Source organism: Squalius cephalus (assembly GCF_949319135.1).
Source record: "Squalius cephalus genome assembly, chromosome: 16".
Taxonomy (NCBI): Eukaryota; Metazoa; Chordata; class Actinopteri; order Cypriniformes; family Leuciscidae; genus Squalius; species Squalius cephalus.
In genome coordinates, this window is record NC_137137.1 from 35691014 (window position 1) to 35713792 (window position 22779).

The window sequence follows — 22779 nt, forward strand, 5'->3', positions numbered from 1 at the left end:
GTGGGCAAATGCATTTTTGTCTCAGTGCATGCATTGTTTTAGTTTGACAGGGTCGGCGCTAGCTTAGCTTAGCATAATGAATGGAATCCTTTGTTGCCAGCTAGCATGTCCTGAGTTAAAGTGATATAAAAAAAAAAAAAAAAACCACCTAATTACTTCTTGTGGCCTGCGTATTCACAACAAGTACAAATAGTGATGCAGATTAACACTAGGCGATTTCCTATGCAGATATTGACTTGGGACTATATTAGGGGGAAGCACAGGCGAAGCACTGCTACTTGGGCGCAGAGATATCACGCCCAAGTAGCAGTGCTTCGCCTGTGCTTCCCCCTAATATAGTCCTTAATATATAAGTCAATATCTGCCTAGGAAATCGCCTAGTGTTAATCTGCATCACTATTTTTACTTGTTGTGAATACGCAGGCCACAAGAAGTAATTAGGTGGGTTTGTTTATTTTTTATATCACTTTTACTCAGGACATGCTAGCTGGCAACAAAGGATTCCATTCATTATGCTAAGCTAAGCTAGCGCCGACCCTGTCAAACTAAAACAATGCATGCACTGAGACAAAAATGCATTTGCCCACCTATCTAAATGTAGGAAAGAAAGTGAATAAGCCCTATTTCAAAAAACAGTGGGGTGTTCCTTTAACTGATCCAAATACTCATAAGTAATTATTACAAGTTATGATTGATTATTAATATTTATTTTATTATATTATATTATATTATATTAAATAATATTTAGCTAATTTGCTACACTCTACTCCATGACCTACGTTCCCTGTGTTAATTGATTAGTCATTCTGTTTCACCTGTTCATCTATTATCTCATTAGTTTCCTTTGTTTCATCCATGCTTATATACCCTGAGTTCTGGCTTAGTCTCTGTCTGTCTTCATCTATGTATAGCGTGTGTGAAGAGTATTCTGGTATTGTCTCCTGAGTTTTGTTATTGAAATCCTGTTTCCTCCTCTATCTCTTCATTGTATGATTCAATACACAATGTATCCTGACATTACTGTGTTTCCCAAGGTTTATCACAGATAACAATTAAAGATGGTTCTTTAATTCTTTTACAATTTAATAATAATAATAATAATAATCGATAAGGACAGTAGCTGTAAGATCATATATATAAATACAAACATAATTCTGGTGATATTGTCAGAGAAACAGTGATGTGACAATGCATATTGAAATTATATTTGTTAAGAAATGTCTATGCTAAATGAGTATATTTTTCATAATTTACAAGAAATACTACACAACTATTAATAAAAGTGCTGACAAGTGATACCTGAGAGACAAACTTTTGTCATATTGTTTCTCCTGTTTATTTAGGACTATCATGACAGACCCTGGATAAACTCTGTGACAAATAAAGAAGAGCAATAAATAAAAAAACATGTATAAGGGTTTTAAGATAATTTATTTTTAATATTTGAGTATTTTCATTGTTCTTTTGTTTTTTATCCAAGGCTTTATATCGTAATATCTTAACGTTTCAAAGTTAATTTTTAATCATTTTGTTAAAATTTTACTTGAAATCCTGATGTTGTTCTTTGACTTATTTCAACACACCAACTTGATCAGAAGCTCCACCCTCTTACAACACTAACCAGGAAGAGACTGACTTGTTATTTCTCTTTTCTGCCATACTGACTTTGTCTCGACAAAAGCAATAAAGAATCAGCGATCAGTGGAGTACGAAGGGGAAAACATTACAGATGAATTTGAGAAGTTTCTTTCTGAACAAGTTTGTTTCTGATCTTTGTGATTCTCATGGTGATTCATTTTTGAAACCGTCGTTCAGAAAGTGAAAGTAAAGTTTAGATTGCTGGAGCTCAAACAGTGAACATGGATTTAATATCATTTGAAGAACTTTCCTGTCCTGTGTGCTGTGAAATCTACAAGGTTCCTGTTATTTTATCCTGTAGTCACAGTTTCTGTAAAGAGTGTCTTCAAAAGTACTGGAGAACAAAGGGATCTCAGGAGTGTCCTGTCTGCAGGAGAAGATCCTCAAGATCTCATCCTCCAGTTAATCTTGTATTAAAAAACTTGTGTGAGTCGTTCCTGAAGGAGAGAAATGAGAGGCGTTCATCAGGGTCTGAGGAGATCTGCAGTTTACACAATGAGAAACTCAAACTCTTCTGTCTGGAGGACAAACAGCCTGTGTGTTTAGTGTGCAGAGATTCAGAACAACATGACAATCATAAATTCAGACCCATCAGTGAAGTGGTTTCATCATATAAGGTAAGACAAATGTTTCTTGATTCACATGTAAAGAACCATAACGAGTCATAAACACAGATCGTTCCGGTTACTAACGTATCCTCAGTTCTACCAGAAAGACTCGGGAGAATTAATACTGTAACAATAACATTTATTTAGAAGCTCAGCAAGCAATCAGGTTCTTTGGCGTAGGCCCCGTTCGTAACTCGCATTCGGAGGGTACGGAATCTGCGAGTCCCGCCTGAAGACGAAGGCGGGGGCGCCGCTCACCCCCGGCGGAGTAAGGAAAGGGGCCATCTGGTGGTGGTGGGGTGGATGGAGGAAAAGAACATTCTGAAGTCTTCAGGATGGAAGGGATAGCCTGACTGATGGTGTAGAGGTTGATAGAGGGAGGACCCAGCTTGGTGGAGTAGAGGAGTTGGAGGAAAGATCCCATCTTGGTGGAGGCGGGGAGGATGGAGGTACTGGAGCGACAGCATCTGCGAACTCAGACATGTGTAAGCGCTGCCCTTTTAAGCTACAGTAAATGATATGATTGGATAGATGAGGAGGTAATTAATGACGCGAACGATTGAGTCTTCCTGGCAGAACTTGCGCTAGCTTCATTTCCCTGAGATCATGAGCATTACATCAGTAACTGACGCTTATGAGGAAAATTTAGTTTTTCCCTGAATACTGAAGCCAGAATGCGTCCACTTAAAGAGCTTGCAGATCACCAACTCGCTTGACCGATGCCAGAGCCAGCAGAAGTCTTTAGCGAGAGAGGCCGAAGGCTGTTCTGAGGAGCAAAGTTCTTTGTACGATCAGGCCTTCGATTGGGCTAAAAGCAATCAATCATTGAGGTAATTCAGGAGGTGAACTCTCATCTGTCTCAGGGGGAGAGGGCCGCATCCACGAATATCATAAAAGTGCGCGAAGCAAGAGACAGTCAGAATGGTAGGACTGTATTATTTTGGTAAGCCACCCCTTCGAACGTGAATCTCAAGAACTGTGATGAGAGGCTATCTGGATATGAAAGTATGTGTCCTTCAGATCCACTGATAAAAACCAATCAGATCTGTGAGAGGATTTGTTTCAAAGTTTGCGTTAGCATTCTGAACGGCCGTCTTACCAGAGCGAGGTTCAGACATCTCAAATCGAGGATTTCCTGCAGGGGTTCAAGCTGCACAACTGCCTAATGACTAAAGAAAAGTTGTCAGCAAGATGGTAGAAAACTACACTGCTCAAAAAAATAAAGGGAACACTTTTTAATCAGAGAATAGCATCAAGTCAGTTAAACTCCTGGGATATTGATCTGGTCAGTTAAAGGAGAACTCCGGTCAATTTTAACATTGAGCTCATTTTTTTGTACATTTGGAGTGCTGTCAATACAGAGAACAACTACAAAAATCGGTGTTGCCTACACCGAGTTATTCTATTTTTAAAATTTGCACCCTGTTGACTTCAATGGGGCAAGTACTAAACCTGCTTTTAGCCTCTTAACATCCTTGATGTGTCATTACAAGTGCACAGAAAATGTGAGTGATTTCTTCAGAGTGGACACGAGTGAATCTGACTGCAGTAGATGTGAAAGAAATGTATAAAAATGATGTTATTTAAGCCAGCGCAAATACCTTTGTTTACATCCTGTTTTCGGGTGAAGTCCAAAGTAGTCGATTGCCGAGTTCACGCGCATAGGTTTAGTACCTATGATCACGCGCGTGAACTCGGCAATCGACTACTTTGGACTTCACCCGAAAACAGGATGTAAACAAAGGTATTTGCGCTGGCTTAAATAACATCATTTTTATACATTTCTTGCATTTCATTTTTCATCCTTTGCACTCGTGTGCACTCTGAAGGAATCACTCACATTTTCTGTGCACTTGTAATGACACATCAAGGATGTTAAGAGGCTAAAAGCAGGTTTAGTACTTGCCCCATTGAAGTCAACAGGGTGCAAATTTTAAAAATAGAATAACTCGGTGTAGGCAACACCGATTTTTGTCGTTGTTCTCTGTATTGACAGCACTCCAAATGTACAAAAAAAATGAGCTCAATGTTAAAATTGACCGGAGTTCTCCTTTAAGTAACAGAGGGGGTTGGTAATCAGTTTCAGCTGCTTTAGTGTTAATGACATTAACAGCAGGTGCACTAGATGGGCAACAGTGAGACAACCCCCAAAACAGGAATGGTTTTACAGGTGGAGGCCACTGACATTTTTTACCTACTCATCTTTTCGGACTGTTTTTCACCAGTTTTGCATTTGGCTAGGGTCAGTGTCACTACTGGTAGCATGAGGCGATACCTGGACCCTACAGAGGTTGCGCAGGCAGTCCAGCTCCTTCAGGATGGCTCATCAATACGTGCCATTGCCAGAATGTTTGCTGTGTCTCCCAGCACAGTCTCAAGAGCATGGAGGAGATTCCAGAAGACAGACAGCTACTCTAGGAGAGCTGGACAGGGCCGTAGAAGGTCCTTAACCCATCAGCAGGACCGGTATCTGCTCCTTTGTGTGAGGAGGAACATGATGAGCACTGCCAGAGTCCTACAAAAAGACCTCCAGCAGGCCACTGGTGTGAATGTCTCTGACCAAACAATCAGAAACAGACTTCATGAGGGTGGCCTGAGGGCCCGACGTCCTCTAGTGGGCCCTGTGCTCACTGCCCAGCACCAGGGAGCTCGATTGGCATTTCCCATTGAACACCAGAATTGGCAGGTCCGCCACTGGTGCCCTGTGGTTTTCACAAATGAGAGCAGGTTCACCCTGAGCACGTGACAGACAGGAAAGGGTCTGGAGAAGCCATGGAGAATGTTATGCTGCCTGTAACATCGTTCAGCATGACCGGTTTGGTGGTGGGTCAGTGATGGTCTGGGGAGGCATATCCATGGAGGGACGCACAGACCTCTGCAGGCTAGACAATGGCACCCTGACTGCCATTAGGTATCGGGATGAAATCCTTGGATCCATTGTCAGACCCTATGCTGGTGCAGTGGGTCCTGGGTTCCTCCTGGTGCACAACAATGCCCGGCCTCATGTGGCGAGAGCATGCAGGCAGTTCCTGGAGGATGAAGGAATGATACCATTGAAGGGCCACCACGCTCACCTGACCTACATCCAATAGAACACCTCTGGGACATTGTGTTTCGGTCCATCTGACATCACCTGGTTGCACCTTAGACTGTCCAGGAGCTCAGTGATGCGCTGGTCCAGATCTGGGAGGAAATACCGCAGGACACCATCCGTTGTCTCATTAGAAGCATGCCCCGACGTTGTCAGGCATGCATACAAGCACGTGGGGGCCATACAAACTACTGAGTACCATTTTGAGTTGCTGCAATGAAATTTCAGCAAAATTGACAAGCCTGCTGCATCATTTTTTCACTTAGATTTCCGGGGTGTCTTTGAATTCAATCCTCTGTAGGTTGATCATTTTCATTTCCATCAAACGATGTGGCATCCTTTCGTTCATAACACATTACCCAGTCCATATTAGTATAAATATCCAGCATGATATTTTTCCCCATTGAGATCTGATGTGTATTCAAAGTGTTCCTTTAATTTTTTTGAGCAGTGTATATATTTCTTGTCTGTTCCACCCACTGCCACTTATACCAACGACGGAAATAAGCACAGTTACAATAGCTTAATATGTCGGAAAGCATTGCTATAGAGAGTGACAATATTGTATTCAAATCAAAACTAGTTAGCACATTAGTTGTAATTGAAAAGGTTTAATGACAAAATATGGTTATGGTTACACTTAAAATAGTTACAAAATATATGTATGAGATGATGATAACTTATATTATTAATTGTACCTAGCATACATGAAAAATGTTACCTGAGAGAAAAATAGAGAGAGAGAGAAAGAGAGAGAGAGAGAGAGAGAGAGAGAGAGAAAGAGACAAAGAAAACAGGAGGTAAAGGAAGAGAGCCCCAAGAAAGGGACCCAGAGAATCAGAGAGCCAGAGCATAAAAGAGACAGAGCAAAAGTTACAACCTTCTTTTATCCTTTCCTGACCATGTGACTTTACCCCAACTGTGAGACATTTAAACTGACCTATCAGATCATTCGAACTTACCCCACCGTACTAAAGGTGTGACAATTCATTGACCCCCAAAATACAAACATTGGCCTACAGGCCTAGATCACTTGGTTCATTTCAAATATCTTATTTATTATTATTTTCAATCCTACACATTTAAAGACTTTAATAAATGTAAAATAAACAAGTACATAGTGAAAATAAAAGACAGCAGCCCCTCATGGACGACTGCTGTCACATCAAATAAAACATAAACATCAAATAAAATCCAGGCCTGGCCTCTCTCGATCTCCACTGTCGTCGTTCCTCCTTTATGCTTCTGCTCCTCTGTGAGAGATACGAGACCGTGTGCGTCGCACAGGTGTCGCTCATTATCAGTCACGCCACCAGCCTCGCACCGTTCTTCCACGGCCCTCGGCCTCGTCCTGCTCCCCACAGACTTATTCAGTTCTTCGTGGACTTCTAGGAAGAATGGGGTCAAATTTGCTCTTTTAAAGGGGTCAGATCACAGTTCTAAAAAGACCATTATATTGTGTATTTGGTTTAATGCAATGTGTTTATGTGGTTTTAGGTTAAAAAAAGTCATTATTGTATATTATTACATGGCTTGGTTGAATTCTAATGTAGAAAGCGGTGTGTTATTTCTTGATAACAGACGCTGCTAAGGATAACACACCGTTGCCATGGAAAACAGAGCGTTGCTATGGACGCAGGATTCTAACCGTAGAGACGGAACGGACTATTTTCTTTAGCGGAAGCAATACAATCGTTTTAAAATCAATTAACTCCTTTTGAAAATCAATATTTTGTGTCAAATTATTTATTTATTTGGTGGGTAGCCATGTAATAACCGAGATAATGTAGAGCGAGGCAGTCGTTATAGCGAATATAGCGAACCCCTTCAGGCTGATTCAACATAACAATATGGCGAAATAACAACCACCTCGTTCTACATTATCCCTTACTTATCTCATTATTTTATTGTTGCTCCTCTATGACCCGCCTTTCTGAACTGCGTCGATTTTTACAAAGCTCATCGTTCTGAAAAGCGTGGTGTGCTCTGATTGGCCAGCGATCCAGTGCATTGTGATTGGCCCGAATACCTTAAGCATGTGACAGAAATGCAGGCCAAGCTGATCGGGCTGAACTTTACCAGCGTGACTGGACCAGGACACTTTGTAAGCATAAAACCATGTCTGCATTTGTAGTCGTACTCTATACTGCTCAAAACTCGCATTTGAAGAGTCAGTAGCAAATTATTAAAATATGAAAACATACTTACAAACTGTGTCTGTGAGTTAGAAGCACCAGACTGGACTAGCAAAGATTGAATTGCCCACTTTCTAGAATCAGCCTTTGTGGACAGCCGGCCTTGTACTCTCGCAGGTTCTGGAAACAGTCCTCCAATGCGCAGCACACAGTCGAATATTTTGGTTGTACTTTTCTGGAACAGTGTTGTAAGTAAAGCTTAGCCACTGTTTTCTAATTTTGTCCTCTTTTGGAAAGCCAGACAAAGTAGTTTCACAGCGTCTCCACGACACGCCGGCGGCAACAATAATACAGCGAGAATAAAAGTTACACCTTCTTTCTTTGCGTATACAGGCGGTGTTATGAAACTCTGCGCACACACACTGACGTAGATTTGTGGCAGCGTGTTTGAATGAAGCATTATAGGGAGGCGTGGCTGAGCCTTAACTTTTATAAAGAATATCTCTTTGGGTTTGAGACTTTGAGCTTTGTAACACTGCAGATCTTAAACAGCCACTACAGAAAAAGAAAAACAAGAAATCGCATCATATGACCCCTTTAATAATGATATTTTCTCTTGAAGAGTTGAATAGCCGCAGGGGAGAAGCACAGAGCTGCAGGTGTCGAAGCGCCGTTAATCCGCTGCTTGAGGCTCGTTTCAATGCGAGCAGAAAGGCTCCTATCTTCTTCTCTTTGGAGACAGCGAGGAGATGATCTTCGCACTTGAAGGAGAACAATTCTGATGAAAACAGTTTTCAGTGCTATTTAAATATGCAGTCGGGCTGAAAAGCCATTTGTCTGTAGAGGCGCACAGATGTGAACCAATCAGGCTTTAGTATTCAGTGTTGATCTGATTGAACAGGGCTGCAGTGATCAGAACTGGTTGTGTTTAGTCCAGCTGAACTACATTATAAATGCAGTTTTATATATTTGAGGAATTAGTAACTACGGGGGCAAATACATTTTCACGCCGGCCCAATTGGTATTGGAGAACTTTTTTGTTTCAATAAATAAGATTTCCATTTACAAACTGTACTTTGTGTTTACTCAGGTTGCCTTTGTTTTATGGTAGGTAGCTAGAAATTTTTGTTCAATTCTAGGAGGAGCTCGATACAGCTCTGGAGTCCTTACAAGAGAAACTTAAACACAATGAAAAAATGAAAGCAGAGTTTGAGAAAACAGTTCAACACATCAAGGTGAGGAAACAGAGACGAGAGTCATTTTCATTACAGCTGTTGGATCACTATATACAGTTATGATTTGATATAATGGATAACAGTTTATTATTTCTGTAAATGACTAGCAGCAATCTGCTTCTGGATCCGTTTTATGTCGGGTATCTGAGTTTATCTTGGATATTAATGATGTGTGTCGATTGAGATGATTGAAGTGAATGTGCTTTGATTTCAGTCTCAAGCTGAGCACACAGAGCGTCAGATTAAACAGCAGTTTGAGAAGCTTCATCAGTTTCTCAGAGATGAAGAAGAAGCTACAGTCACTGCACTGAGGGAGGAAGAGGAGCAGAAGAAGCAGAGGATGAAGGAGAAGCTGGAGGAGATGAACACACACATCTCAGCTCTTTCACACACAATCAAAGACATGGAGGAGATGATGAAAGCCAATGACGTCTGCTTTCTGAAGGTCTGATTTCAGATCATTGGTTGATTGATTGATGATTGATTGAGTTCTTGATGATAAATGGTGTGTTTGCTCTGCAGGAGTTTCCAGTCTCAATGGAAAGGTGAGTGATCTGCTCCTGTCTCTGGTCTCTCTGGTTCTGATCCAAAGCCACTGCAGTTCTGACTCCTGAATGTTCTTCCAGAGTCCAGAGCTCACAGCCGGATCCACAGATGGCTTCTGGAGCTTTGATTCATGTGCCACGATACTTGGGCAACCTGCCGTTCAGAGTCTGGAAGAAGATGCAGGACATCGTCCAAAACAGTGAGTCTGACAGCAGGAGATCTGAGCTGGACATGATGGATGGGTGGAGAGTTAGAGGCTCTTCATGACAGAGATAGATAGATAGATAGATAGATAGATAGATAGATAGATAGATAGATAGATAGATAGATAGATAGACACAGACAGAGATCAAAACTCTGAGCAAAACTCTGAACTAGGCAGATGCTAACACAATTAGCATTTTGCTAACATGATGCTAACACATTTATTATGTTGTTAACATGATTAGCATGTTCTTAGCTTGATGCTAACATGTTTAACATTTTGTAAACATCCTTTTAACAAAAAGCTAACAAAATTAGCATGTTGCTAGCATGATGCTACTGCGTTTTAGTTAGCATTGTTGACAAGTTTTAACACTTAGCTAATTGCTATTAGCATGTAGCTATTCTGCTAACATGTGTAGCATGATGGAAATCCTGTTTGCTAGCATTAGTCAAAGGAGCCAACAACCATGTCTCTACAATGTTCTGGTGCAGAGATATAGGTCTTGCTGAACAGTTGCTAGGGTACTCTGTTTAGTTGCTAGGGAGTGGCTTGGCAGCTGCCAATGATGTTACTTCAAAGGATGCTTGCCAGTATGAATGATATAAACCAACCGCAACTCCTCTATGACATTCAGATTAGAAGATATCCCTCTTTGGATTTGGGTTGCTAGGGTGCTCGACAATGGTTGCTAGGGCATGGCTAGGAAGTGTTAAAGGTGATTCATTTTTGTAAGTCAAACACAACAGACAGTCATAATAAACTAATTTAAAACAAAACACAGACTATAAGAGCCAATAAAATGAAGATGATCAGATGCTGAAGATCAGACACACACTTACAGTTCTTCATCTACAGCAGAAATCTCAACAGATCTCATTGATTTATTGTTATTTAACTTTTCCAAAGTATCAGTTTCTCTTGATGGACACAAATGTCTGAATCTCATATTTAATGTTTGTAGTTGATGCCGTTAAACGCTGATGATAAAAACGAGTGTGAAACTAATAACAGCACTGACAGTGATCAGAGGAAAATGTGTTTGATCAACAGGACGAGTGTCATAATTCATAATAATCTGTGTTGGGTTCACTCTTGATCATTATATGAAGATCAGAATAAAAGCTTCTGTTGATTGTGTCTCATCAGCTCCTGTGATTCTGGATCCAAACACGGCTCATCCAGAACTCGTCCTGTTTGGTGGTCTGACCAGTGTGAGAAACAGCGAGAACTATCAACCTGTTCCTGATAATCCAGAGAGATTTAACTATTATAACTGTGTTCTGGGTTCAGAGGGTTTTAACTCAGGAACACACTGCTGGGATGTGGAGGTTAAAGAGAGTTCACGCTGGACTCTTGGAGTAACTACAGCATCAAACCAGAGAAAGGGATGTGTTTTCTTCAACACTGATGTCTGGAGTGTGGAGTATGATCCGTACCAGTCTTTAGGTTCTAGATTCTTTAGTTCTGGTTTTCTTGTTAAACAGAAGCTTGATCGTGTGAGAGTGAATCTGGACTATGACGGAGGAACGGTGTCGTTCTCTGATCCTGTAACTAACACACATCTACACACATTCACAGCCACCTTCACTCACACACTCTTTCCATTCTTCTGGTGTTCTGGCTCTCTGAGGATCTTACCGGTCAATAGTCAGTAAACGTCACTCCTGTAGATCTGGATCTTCCTGCTTTCATCATGTTTCCAATATTTAATCCATATCACATGAGTAAGAGTGCTGTTGATCTGAATATCAGTACGGTGGCTGTGATTGGGCCGTGATGATCACATGACTGATATCCAGCACTACAGCAACACTCAGATCAATAAACAAGAAGTTTTCATTTATATTCCACTTCACACAATTAGACGATTAGAGACCGTTTTAGCATTCATGTTTTCAGGATAATTGACATTTACCCGATTATTTCAGTCAACGTGTGTTTATTAATTTCTAAACTTTTTGCATCATAATTGTATATGATTATATATCATATTTTTTGTTTTGTATTACATCAAATCACTGAAGCAGTAAATTCTGCATATTCTCAGTGTTTGAGGTGAAATGATCATTTGTTCATTGGAATAAATGGATGTAAAATGTTCTTACTGATGAACCCTTGAACTATGTGTTTTAAATAAATAAATAATATGTGATTTAATGTGAAAGAGTGAACGATGAAATGTTTGGGATGATAATTAGGGTTTAAGTCATGGAAACAATACTTGTTTCTTTTTTTTCTCCATTAGGTCACCTGATGGAGTTTTTCGGTTCCTTGCCACTGTTGCCTTTGGCTTGCTCAGTTGGGGATATTTAATTTAATTAATCAATCAACGATACTATTGATCAGCATTACCAAACGTGGACGTTCCACTAGAAACAAACATTGATGTATTATTTTAATTTATTACTGTGAAGCTGCTTTGATACAACCTATGTTGTGAAAAGCGCTATATAAATAAACTTGACTTGACTTGTTCAAAATGAGTGGGAACCCAAAATGTTTATTTGTGTTTCGCCAGTGAAATAGATATAAAAGAATCCAAAATAAAGTAATAAATAGAAGTATAAGAAAACTTGAACAAGAAAGACTTGCTGATGTAAAATCAGTCCTCAGTCCCTGTGAGCAGCTTTACTGACATCTAGAGGTCAAACTGAGCAACTGACTCAAAACCTCAATGGCTTCATTACAACATGACAGTCGACAATAATAAGAAACAGCTAAAAAAGGGATTTGCTCACCATCCTAATGTTTCACAGCTGGAGGATTTCTTTAATTATGTGAAGAAGGGGTCATTAGCCAAGTTTACATCCACTTTTTGCGCTGTTTTGTTATCGACAAAGTGAACATGCATTTAAAAAAGCCTTTTTACCGATAAAATGGTGTGTATAATGATGTCATCCCTAAAAAAAAAAAGCATTAGCCAAGTTTCCATCCAAGTTTTGTTATCGACAAAGTGAACATGCGAAAAAATAAATAAATAAATAAATAAATAAAATTTGCCATCTCCACCCTGTTTCCATTCAATGGCATTGATTTGGACTGGCAAACTAATAGTGGAAATAAATGGCATATCAATTAAACTCAAGATAATCTTAAGAGCACAAACTGAAAACATTCTCTGCAGACGTTGTTTAAAATGAACAAACCATAAACTTCACCAATAGAATAGTAATTATGAAACAAGAAATAACTAAAACTACTTAATCCAAGTTTATGGTGAATGATGTATTAGGATGAGTCTTCAAAGAAGAAGGTGCTGAAATGCCTGCTGGGTTGTAGGGGAGATGGGACACTGGATGATTAGAGCATCTGGGTTGGTTGTGCAAACTCTCTGGTTGCCTCAAACCAGCCATCACCTGAGATGCATGAGCATGCCTTTCTGCAGCATTAGCACAACGCTCAAAACATTGAACAGCTCAGGGTTGCCAACTTTGGGACTTTGGCTGGAGTGAGACTCTGTAAAACATCAGTGCGCGCGTGTAACCCTAACCCTAATTTTAAAAACATCAGTCCTTGTTTACTTAGTATAAACCCTGATTTATGAAAAAAAAAAGTTTTTTCAAAATGTACAATTAATTTATTGATTGCACTATAAGAAAATAAAGATAGAGATGATTAAATAACAAACATGTAAAACAACAACATCAAAACAATAAAAAATCTCAAAACAAAAGGGACACATAATAGTTACTCCACCTCCCCAGAAAACCACAACACAAGTTCCCCACATTAGGCCTGTTTTGCCACAGTGGCAGTGTTGGCCTGCTTCACCACCTCTGCAGGAGCTCGTATCTCAAGCAGGGTTCAATCCGTTCATGAACGTTCATTGCGTCTGTCACGTGACAAATTAACGAAAGACTCGGAAAGTAATTATTTATGTTCCCTGTAAATTATTTTTGACTGCATTATAATGATTTCTTAATTCAGAATATGATAAAGACTGCGTAGGTGGATGTGTTCGGGGAATTTGGCTGTTAAAAGAATAACATTTAAAGCCCCTTAAATGAACGAAATGACTTGAAAAAAGATTTGTTCATTTTAATGAACAAGATCGAACAAGCGAGTCAGTAAAATGATCGGAACTTCCCATCACTCACAGGGTGCCATCAAGTCTGTTCTGGTGTCAGTTTGGTGTTTAGGCCAATAACTGAAAAGGTTCGCTCAGCATCCGCATTTGACTTTGGTCATTTTTCTGATCATCACACAAAATGGGGGAAAAAGTTTTTGCACTTTAAAAAAAGAAAAAATGTTTTTCTCAATTTTAATCACATTTCCTGCATTTACATACCTTTAGGGACTATGGTAATACAAAATCCAGGAAATAATTAAGTTGATTATAATGATAAATTCTGCCAAAAAGAATATAGTAGGCTACTAAACTATGTATAAGAAAAAATATGTCTTACTTTCTTTATTGTTTAATGGCCCCTATTAAACAATAAAGAAAGTAAGACATATTTTTCTTATACATAGTTTAGTAGCCTACTAATTGCCAAGACTTGAGATAATCATTTTATAAAGTCAAAAATGTTCACCATTAATGTTTTGTGTGCAAATAAAATTTAAATAATGTGAGACTCAATTTCCACTGTAATATAGAAACAACATAAAGACAGTATATTTTAAATAATTGTTTAATGACATTTTTTTTTATTAATAAAGGCCAGTATCACTGACTGTAGCTACTGATGTCTCCATGAAAATTATTTTTTACTTTTGAAAATTATAACAACTTTTAATATAAGTGAACTTAAAACTTTCCTCACATAAACCCCAAAATAAATGTAATATTTACATGTGCCCTTCCTGTCTAACAGGTATGAAATATACAGAAACTGAATTAGGTTATCAAACAGTCCGCACTGCATAAATTATGAATTAAATTAGATTAATCCTTATTAAAGCTGCAAGCGTTCTTTAGTCAAGAGCAGTGAGTGATTTTCTCTGTTCCCTTTGTTCTTTGGTTAACTTTACTGACTACAGAATTAGTGGCTGCTGTCACTTGTGAATGAATTTTAATTAATCAGCTATAATTAATCAACTAACATTTGTTTTTCTTGCAGGAAAAACATTCATATGCTTCATATAAAACTCTTTGGGGAAAAACTTGTGACTTTGAGTGTGTGTCTATGTGTATTAATAACAAAAAGGGGAAGTGAAACTAGACAGTCTGTTAGAATCTTGTGATTAACGAATTAAGTCATCGTTAGAACTTTGTGATAAGTAATCACAAGATCAGAGTTTGCTTTACCTAGAAACAGAGGGGTTTGCATATGAAGAACCAATCAAATAGTGGGGAAATTATGTAATGCAGCCTGAAATTTATGCCATACCTCTATACTATAACAACTGTGGTATATGTGTTTTTCGGTGGGATTCTCAATGGAATTTGTCTGAGATCCTCCGGCCTTGCTTCTTGGGAGAGATTCCCTGAGAACTGCTCGGGAAGATCTCCTGGCCGTGATTAAAGCATTTAAAGGACATTTGCAGGTCTGTTTGTCAATTTATTCCTGCGCAGGAAGTTAGTTTAGGGAAGCAAGTTAGTTAGAAACTCGGCCAGTTGTCGACTGAAGACGCAAGAGCTAGAGTATAAAGGTATTAGGTGTCGATTAGTAGACGCCCCAGTTTAAGGTATTGGGTGTCAATTAGTAGACGCCCCAGTTTAAGGTATTGGGTGTCAATTAGTAGACGCCCCAGTTTAAGGTATTGGTGTCGATTTGGAGACGCCCCAGATATTAAGATCGATTGGGTGTCGATTTGGAGATGCCCCAGATAGTTAGGTTTAGGGAAAAAATCTACCACACACTTTAAAATCTGCCACTGCTGACAGGCTCTCACGCATCTCATTTTCTCATTTAGCCTACTCTTGTTCATTGTCTTGTTGACTTTATGTAACTAATTTAAGACTGCTTATTGTTATGAGGATACTCGACAAAACTGACATTTTGGCATGTGTTATTGTTCGTTCAAGCGCGAAAGAGAACTGCCCAGCAAAACTGATTCTGACGCGCTGTCTGTGCGCTCAATACTAGCGCAAGTCTTTCTGTGCGTTGTGTGTGTGAGTGTGTGCGTCAGGACATTCACAGACAGCGCGATACCTGCTCATTATAACTTTCAGTGAGGTATTTTTAGTGTGTGCAAGCGACGTTCCTGGACGCGGCTGCGCGCATTGACGCAGGCACAGGCAGGCTCTCCGTGTCCTGCTCGGACCTGCTCCTCTTTGGCGATGACGGCGTGCGGTTAAAAAATCATAACAAACTAATTTGAAAGTGGGGGGGAGACGAACGGGATTTCGAAAAGAGGGGGGGACATGTCTGAATGACTTGCTGATCTCACTCTGCTTGCTCACGCCGCTGATTGAGGAAATCATGAAAATGCCTTTCAACTCAGCCAACCGCTTCCTTCTTGGAGCATGCTGATGACTCCGCCTCCATCTTGATGCATTGGGTGGTGGTGGGTCAGAATCCTGTTGTACGGTTTCATCAGGCTGGTCCAGGGAGGGTGACTCCGTATTTGAATCAGTCACTGGTCCACTATCAGAGGGGGTGAGTGAATCATTTGGTGGATGATCTAGACAATCCAAAAACTTGAGTTGGTTTTCAAGATTTGAAACAATATAAACACCTTATTTATTTCACTTATTTTTTTCCTTGAGCATTCACAGCTCCACAAGACAATCATGTAATTCACATTCATCACAATCTAAATACAGCATACTCATTAAGGAGCATTACAAACATATCAAATTGAATAAGCAAAGATTTTTTTTTTCTTCAATTTTATCAACACCAAAATACATAAACATGACTGGAAATGGGAAATGCTTGCAAATTATGACTTACCTATAGACACACTGCAGTCATCTTCATGTTCCTGCCCTTCACAGAGCTCAGAGGTCTCTGTTTAATACAATGAAAAAATAACCTAGTTTATTTGTAAGTCTTTGAATAAACTTACGCTTTTCACTTTTAGATAGCAGTCGTACTGTACATCTCTAATAGAAGTCTGCTTCTACAAGACTCTACAAGTTTGTTAGAAAGCAATTTTACGTACACTCTTAATCTTAAATTTCTTAAATACACTCTGTTTAAACGTTTTAGAGACCTATTGCACAGAAACTGCACAAAAAAATATAATATAACATAACATTAAATAGAACTGTCCGTGATACAACAAATTACCATACAGAACTTACCAGAGCTGTTGATATTTGTAGAAAACGACGATACCATCGGCCTCTGGGCCAGGTATGTGATCCATTTCACTGAAAAATGTAAACTTTGTCTTCTCCCCCCCCCCCACCCCAATGTTGAAACAATGTTGTAACAATGTTGTAGCAATGTTGTAGCATTCCTTTGCCGTTTTCCATAAAAAATACTTTTTTAACTACTCAATTAAATGGAGAAAATAACGAGTCTCGTCATCTGTCCATGAGTACCGCTCTGAGTCTGCCATGGTTTTTGTTGTGATGACTGCACCTTGCACGTGACGAAATTAATGTGACAGCACATTAATTTGCATTAAAGCCCTTTTTCTCAACAAAAAGTGTTTCCAAACTAGTTTTTCATGACACAAACGGAAAAAGATTGTGTCGACATTTGCAAAAAATTATCAATAATTGGCATTTCCATCAGCTATATCGGTAAACATTTCGATGCGCTAAACCTTTTTTTCGCAAAAAAACCCTTGGATGGAAACCTGGCTATTGTCGCATAAGTTTTGCTGTATCGCTAAAAAAATCTGCTCTCAAGTCGTTACCATACATAATTTTGCATATATCGCAAATTATATTGTATCTTTCGCATCAAATTGTAAAATGCAGAGAATAATGAGGCAACTGAAATTTGCCAGTTTACTGCTTACTATTTGCACGAATAATAAGCCTATTACTAAATTAGTAAATATTAATCAGATGATGATGGTGACGTGGGACAGCTTGTCAGACAGAACTGCATTTATGTGATGAAGCCCATGGGTTTGGACAGGACAGCTCATTTCTCCTGTATGCAAAATGATAGGATCCATTAACAAGATTAGTACAGTAAAATGTTCGGTCATATAGCAACAATCTTTAACGTTAGCCTTTAAAATGTAGTCGAGCCAGTTGCGGTTTGAGAACACATATATTCAAATCATTCAAGACAAAAAAAGTTATTAGTTCTGGTTTCAGAGTTCAATAACATCAAATCAATCAAAAACATCAAATCGCTGCTATTTTCCCCCCTCAGGGACAGTGCTGTAACCTAACGTTTTTTATGAGTAGGGCAGGCCTATATTTAACTTTTTTAAATGGTAGAGCTGCCGTCTTAACAATTAAAGAAAATGTTTAGAGCTTTTTGAATTCAACCCCCTTTATTTTTTCTAATTTGTTTGAGATAAAATTATATTACATATTAAAAAATTGTATTTATAAAATTATTTTATTAACAAGTGTCTTGTTTGTGATTTTCATTTGTCAAGTAGACAGATCCTTCCCATAAAATCGTGATTTTATGGCATCATTTAAGGCGCTGTTTTCCTCATCCATTTTGAAAAAACACGTTATTATATATTATTAAAATGATATAGACAAGGAGGCTGTCCCCAGATTAGGGTTGGGCGATGTCCCCTAAATTGGCAGTTGACGATGTTTACAGTAAAACATCACGATGGACGATGATATCGTCGGGGCGGGGGGGGGGGGGGGATGCTACGGAATCGTGCTGACCATCATGAAAAGAGAGAGAGAGAGAGAGAGAGAGAGAATGCACATAGTAGCTACATACATCTACTGTGTTTAAACTTTACGGGAATACTCGGCTTGACATTTTGAAATATTTCTGTGTTTATTTGGCCGTTTAGCTGCGCAACCGAAGACAAACGCTGCTATGCTTGTCCGTGTTGCGCTCGGAGCGCGCACACAGCATCCTGTCAGTAGAATTCAGTTCTCCTTCGCAACTTATCACGCTTTTAATATTTCTTTTCAATATAAAGCACATCCTGCTCTTTTCTTTCTCATTCATTCATGTTTTGTTATTAATAACTTTAAACAGAATCGTCAACTGAAATCTGCATGAATTATCAACAATACGACACATTTATAGGACATAAAGGGTCTCTGCTGCAAAAGTGAAAGTACCAGCGGCCAGCGGATGAAATGTTTCGAAATGTCTCTTTGCACAGCAAAGCACCCGTTTCAATAAAAGGATATATTAAAGTTGATATAGCCTACTTTTACATTTTTGCTGCTGTTCTAAAATGATTTTCGCCATCACCTTAAACAAGCAGCAGCTGCTTGAATCCCAGTGCAGGAGCTGTAACTGTTAGGTTACCACAGAAACGTAAGCGGTTAGTTGATTGCTGTGGTGACTCCTGACACTCGCGAACACACACATCTTAATTTTTTAGAGAGCCAGGTGTAGCTCGCGAGCCATAGGTTCCCAACCACTAGTGTACACACGAACTGCCGTGAGACTGGGCTGGTCTGACAGGGTGGGGGGCGTGGCATCACGATGGTGGCTCTCCATCGTGATGTTGGTCAGCCATCACGATGGACGATGATATCGTCCATCGGCACAGCCCTACCCCAGATTTTTCAAAGCCAGACCAGTTCCTTATGCAATGAAGGCAAAAGTAGAAGCTGAAGTAGAACGTCTGTGAAGAGAAAACATCATTGAACCTGTTAAACCCTCTGAATGGGCTGCACCTGTAGTGCCGGTGTTAAAGTCTGAGAATACAGTACGACTATGTGGTGACTACAAGCTAACAGTAAATTGAGTTTCAAAGTTGGAACAGTACAACATCCCTCGAATAGAAGATTTGTTTGCAACATTGTCAGGTGGGCAGAAGTTCACCAAACTGGATATGAGCCGTGCTTACCATCAGACTGCATTAGATGCAGAGTCCAAGAAATATGTCACTGTGAATACCCACAAGGGGTTGTTTACTTACCGTGTTTTACCCTTTGGAGTTTCTTCTAGTCCTGCCATCTTCCAGAGGACCATTGAGGGAGTACGGCAAGGTATAACAGTGTGGCAGTTTTCCTCCATGACATCTTGCACTCAAAAAAATAAATTGTTGAATGAACGTGATTTAATCGTAGCACCCATTATGCATCTAATCAAATCAAGTAAATTTGGACTACTTTGAATATTTTATATGAACACAATATACCGGTACATTTGTAGATTCAACATGATTGTAATATGTCAATGTAACTTCTTTGCAACTAATTGAATCAAAATGTTTGTATTGTGTTGTATTGTTATTCTTATCCACTCAATGTCGGTAAAGTGCTTCAATTCAACAAAATTCTGCCTTGTTACATAAACTAGTTAATGTCTTGTTTTGGTAGTTTAATGAATATCTATCTTGTTGTTTCAATTACATTTGTTTTAGATGACAGCACTAAGAAGCATGACATTACCAAAACTTAGTAATCTACTAAAAAAGCACAGAAAACATGCAAACAATTTAAACATTTAATTTTTTTTTTCTTTAACATGCACCAATCAAGTTTAAACTGCTTTCTTCACTTTAAGTCTTCCATCCATCCATATATAAAAACCTTACAGTAGCTTGCTGTGATATCACAAGAAAATTATTTTGATAATTATAAATTACCAGTTGCTTCACATCTGATAATTTTAACACGATCCTTTTTGGGAATTTGTAAGTTAAACCTTGGCCTGACACAAAAAGTTTAACATTTCAACAAACATGAATGAACATGAATTTATAACATAAAAACAAACATTTGTAAGTGTAACAATTTTTTTAGCTGTAAAATAATAAAAAAAGACATAGTCTGATACAATACTATTAAAAAAAAAAAAAAACACTTGCAACAACTTGCTGTGATATCACATGCAAATTTTGTTATTTATAAATTTCCAGTGTAGACATAATGCTTCACATCTAAAAACAAACAACATAATACTGTGCATCAGTGACTGCTCCACTCCCAGAAAATATTTGTAAGTGTGTAACAACTGCTTCAGCCAGTTTTCCCTTTGGTAAAACACTGTTTTAGTCTCAGTCCATTTAAAATCTCAATTACTCCAGCACCATAGACAGTTGCCTATAAAAGCGCTTCTATCCAACTGAAAATGTGTATCTTCCTGAAGTACACCAGTCTTGTTCAAGCTCACGTGCTCCAGTAGCTTTGTTTGGAGGAACTGTGCCAAAAATAAGTTGTCCATATACATAAACTCCAAGTGCATTTTGTTTGACTTAAGTCTTGTTCAAGGTTACCTGCTCCAGAAGCTTGTTTTAGAGAAATTGTGCCACAGTTGTCCACCTATCTACGCAACAACTGCAACTGCAGAACACCAAAAGTGCTTTCTGATTGACTTTTCTGTCTTTTTCAAGCTCACTCACTCCCAAAAGCTTGTTTTTGAGGAACTGTACCTTGGATGACAACATCTGTCCATTTAGATTTAGAAAGATCTTCTGCAAGACTTCAAAAGTGCATTTGAGCTCTGGTGGGTAGCTCAGGATCAAACAGTATATCAGTCCAAATAACAGAGCACAAGCCTGTGCAATGCTATTCAAGTCATTGAGAACTTCCACACCTTCAATTAGGACACCAATGTCTGCTGGGTCATTGTCAGGCAGCGCTCCCTCCTTCAGTATGACATACACTCCCATCACAGTTTGCTCCATGGTACTTTGTAACTCAAAGTCTGAATCCTGTGGGATGAAATACATGAAAGATCACAAACAAAAAACAGTTCAAATATTTATTACAAGAATTGCACTTATACACTCACTGACCACTTTATTAGGTAAACCTGAAAAGTAGACATCAATCCAATAAAGGAGCTCTGCTGTGAATTCTACATCTACAAAGTTATAATTTCTCAGTTGTTAACCTGAAACTGTCAGAAAGGTGATATTTCTACTATGTTTATTATTGAGGTCACAGTGGGTGCTGGAGTGTTATTGTAGTGCATTATATTATAAGATTGTTATAATTTAACTGGCCATGAACAAGGTGGCTAAACATTAGAAACATCTAAGAATATAATGCACAGCAATAAAACAAAAGCATGCAGTTTCTGATGCCGTTATTTTTTATGTAAATTAGGCCCCAAAAGTGTTCAACCAATATGAATTAAATTATTGGTTTAGTACATCAACCAATTCACATAAGAACTTTGTCATGGTGTACCCTCAGTTTCCTATAAACTAATTTGTCTAGCTCAGTAATTTGATAGTTATGTGTTCTCTCATGTCACATGTTTGTAGCAGCAAATAGGGAAAAACATGGCCCAAGTACAGATTAAATGGGCCTTTGAAACTGTATTTTATCATCAACTCACCAAATATGCCTTCACCAGATTTTCAGGGTCTTCATTCAAGTAGGTGCCCAGAGACTTGATGACACAGGCTCTTCGGGTATGTATAGTATCATCTATGGGGTGGGGACAAGATTTATTCAAACTTCAGTGGTGGCACAGCTAAAGAGTACTGTTTGGGAAGAAAATGGCAAACTGCATCCGTCTTTCCATCTGCATTGAGAATGACTATTAAAGCCATTTATCAATACAAACCTTGGAGATGGCATCCATGATTTGTGTGATTTTCTTTCCTGCTTGCCCGCCTTTTCTACTGAAGATCTCCATCAATCGTGGCGAGTACCGGTCAAGCTCAGCAAAGAATGTAGAAAGCAGTGGTACAGTAAAAATCCGCAAGAACTCCCTATCAATCTGAAAAAAACAAACAAAAAAAAACAAAAAACCATTGATAATACATTTGTTAACTCTCATTATTTTTCAAATGTGTTCCAATGTGTAGAAATAAATCTTTTTCTGTGGAAAGGTTAGAACGCTCACATATCTCACATCGAAAAGTATATGAACATGTTGCTGTCTGTGTAGAATGTAATGGGTGAACTATCTATACACGTGGGTTTTAAGTCCTGCCCATGTCTTAAATGTGCATGGACAATTTAAATATACACAAACATAATAATTGCCGCTTCCTAAACAATGGTGTAGTTTATAATACTTAAGTAATTTGTACCTACAACTCTCCTTTGCAACACACTGCCTGCACTGCCACATACACGTCACTGAAAGAGAAAGAAAAGGAAAGTTCAGTAATCAATGATAGTTAGTTATACATTACTGTATGTGAGTGTTACGAAAAACTACTTACCATGGAATAAAGGTGAGGTTCACACCAGAAGAGCATGGGGACAGCTTTATATATATAATTTTTTTGTATAAAGAAAAGGAACAATTTCGCTGTGAAAAAAAAAAAGTGTATAAAAGTTAATCTGCAAAACTGTAAGGCCAGAAATGAGTATTCATCAGTATTCTCCTCATTTCAAAGA

The 22779-nt window shown here is 38.8% G+C and overlaps 1 protein-coding gene and 1 long non-coding RNA gene across 2 annotated transcripts in view; one reads left to right on the top strand and one right to left on the bottom strand.

Moving 5' to 3' along the window:
- Positions 1-22779, bottom strand: part of LOC307173320 — a 349409-nt gene that overhangs the window by 251393 nt on the left and 75237 nt on the right. The window lies entirely within an intron of this gene.
- LOC307173305 (nuclear factor 7, brain-like) lies at positions 1611-11937 on the top strand. Its single transcript, XM_079896328.1, has 6 exons — positions 1611-2255; positions 8612-8707; positions 8922-9152; positions 9230-9252; positions 9334-9452; positions 10608-11937. Exons 1-6 carry the CDS (start codon positions 1860-1862, stop codon positions 11114-11116), a joined length of 1374 nt encoding a protein of 457 aa, XP_079752454.1. The 5' UTR covers positions 1611-1859; the 3' UTR covers positions 11117-11937.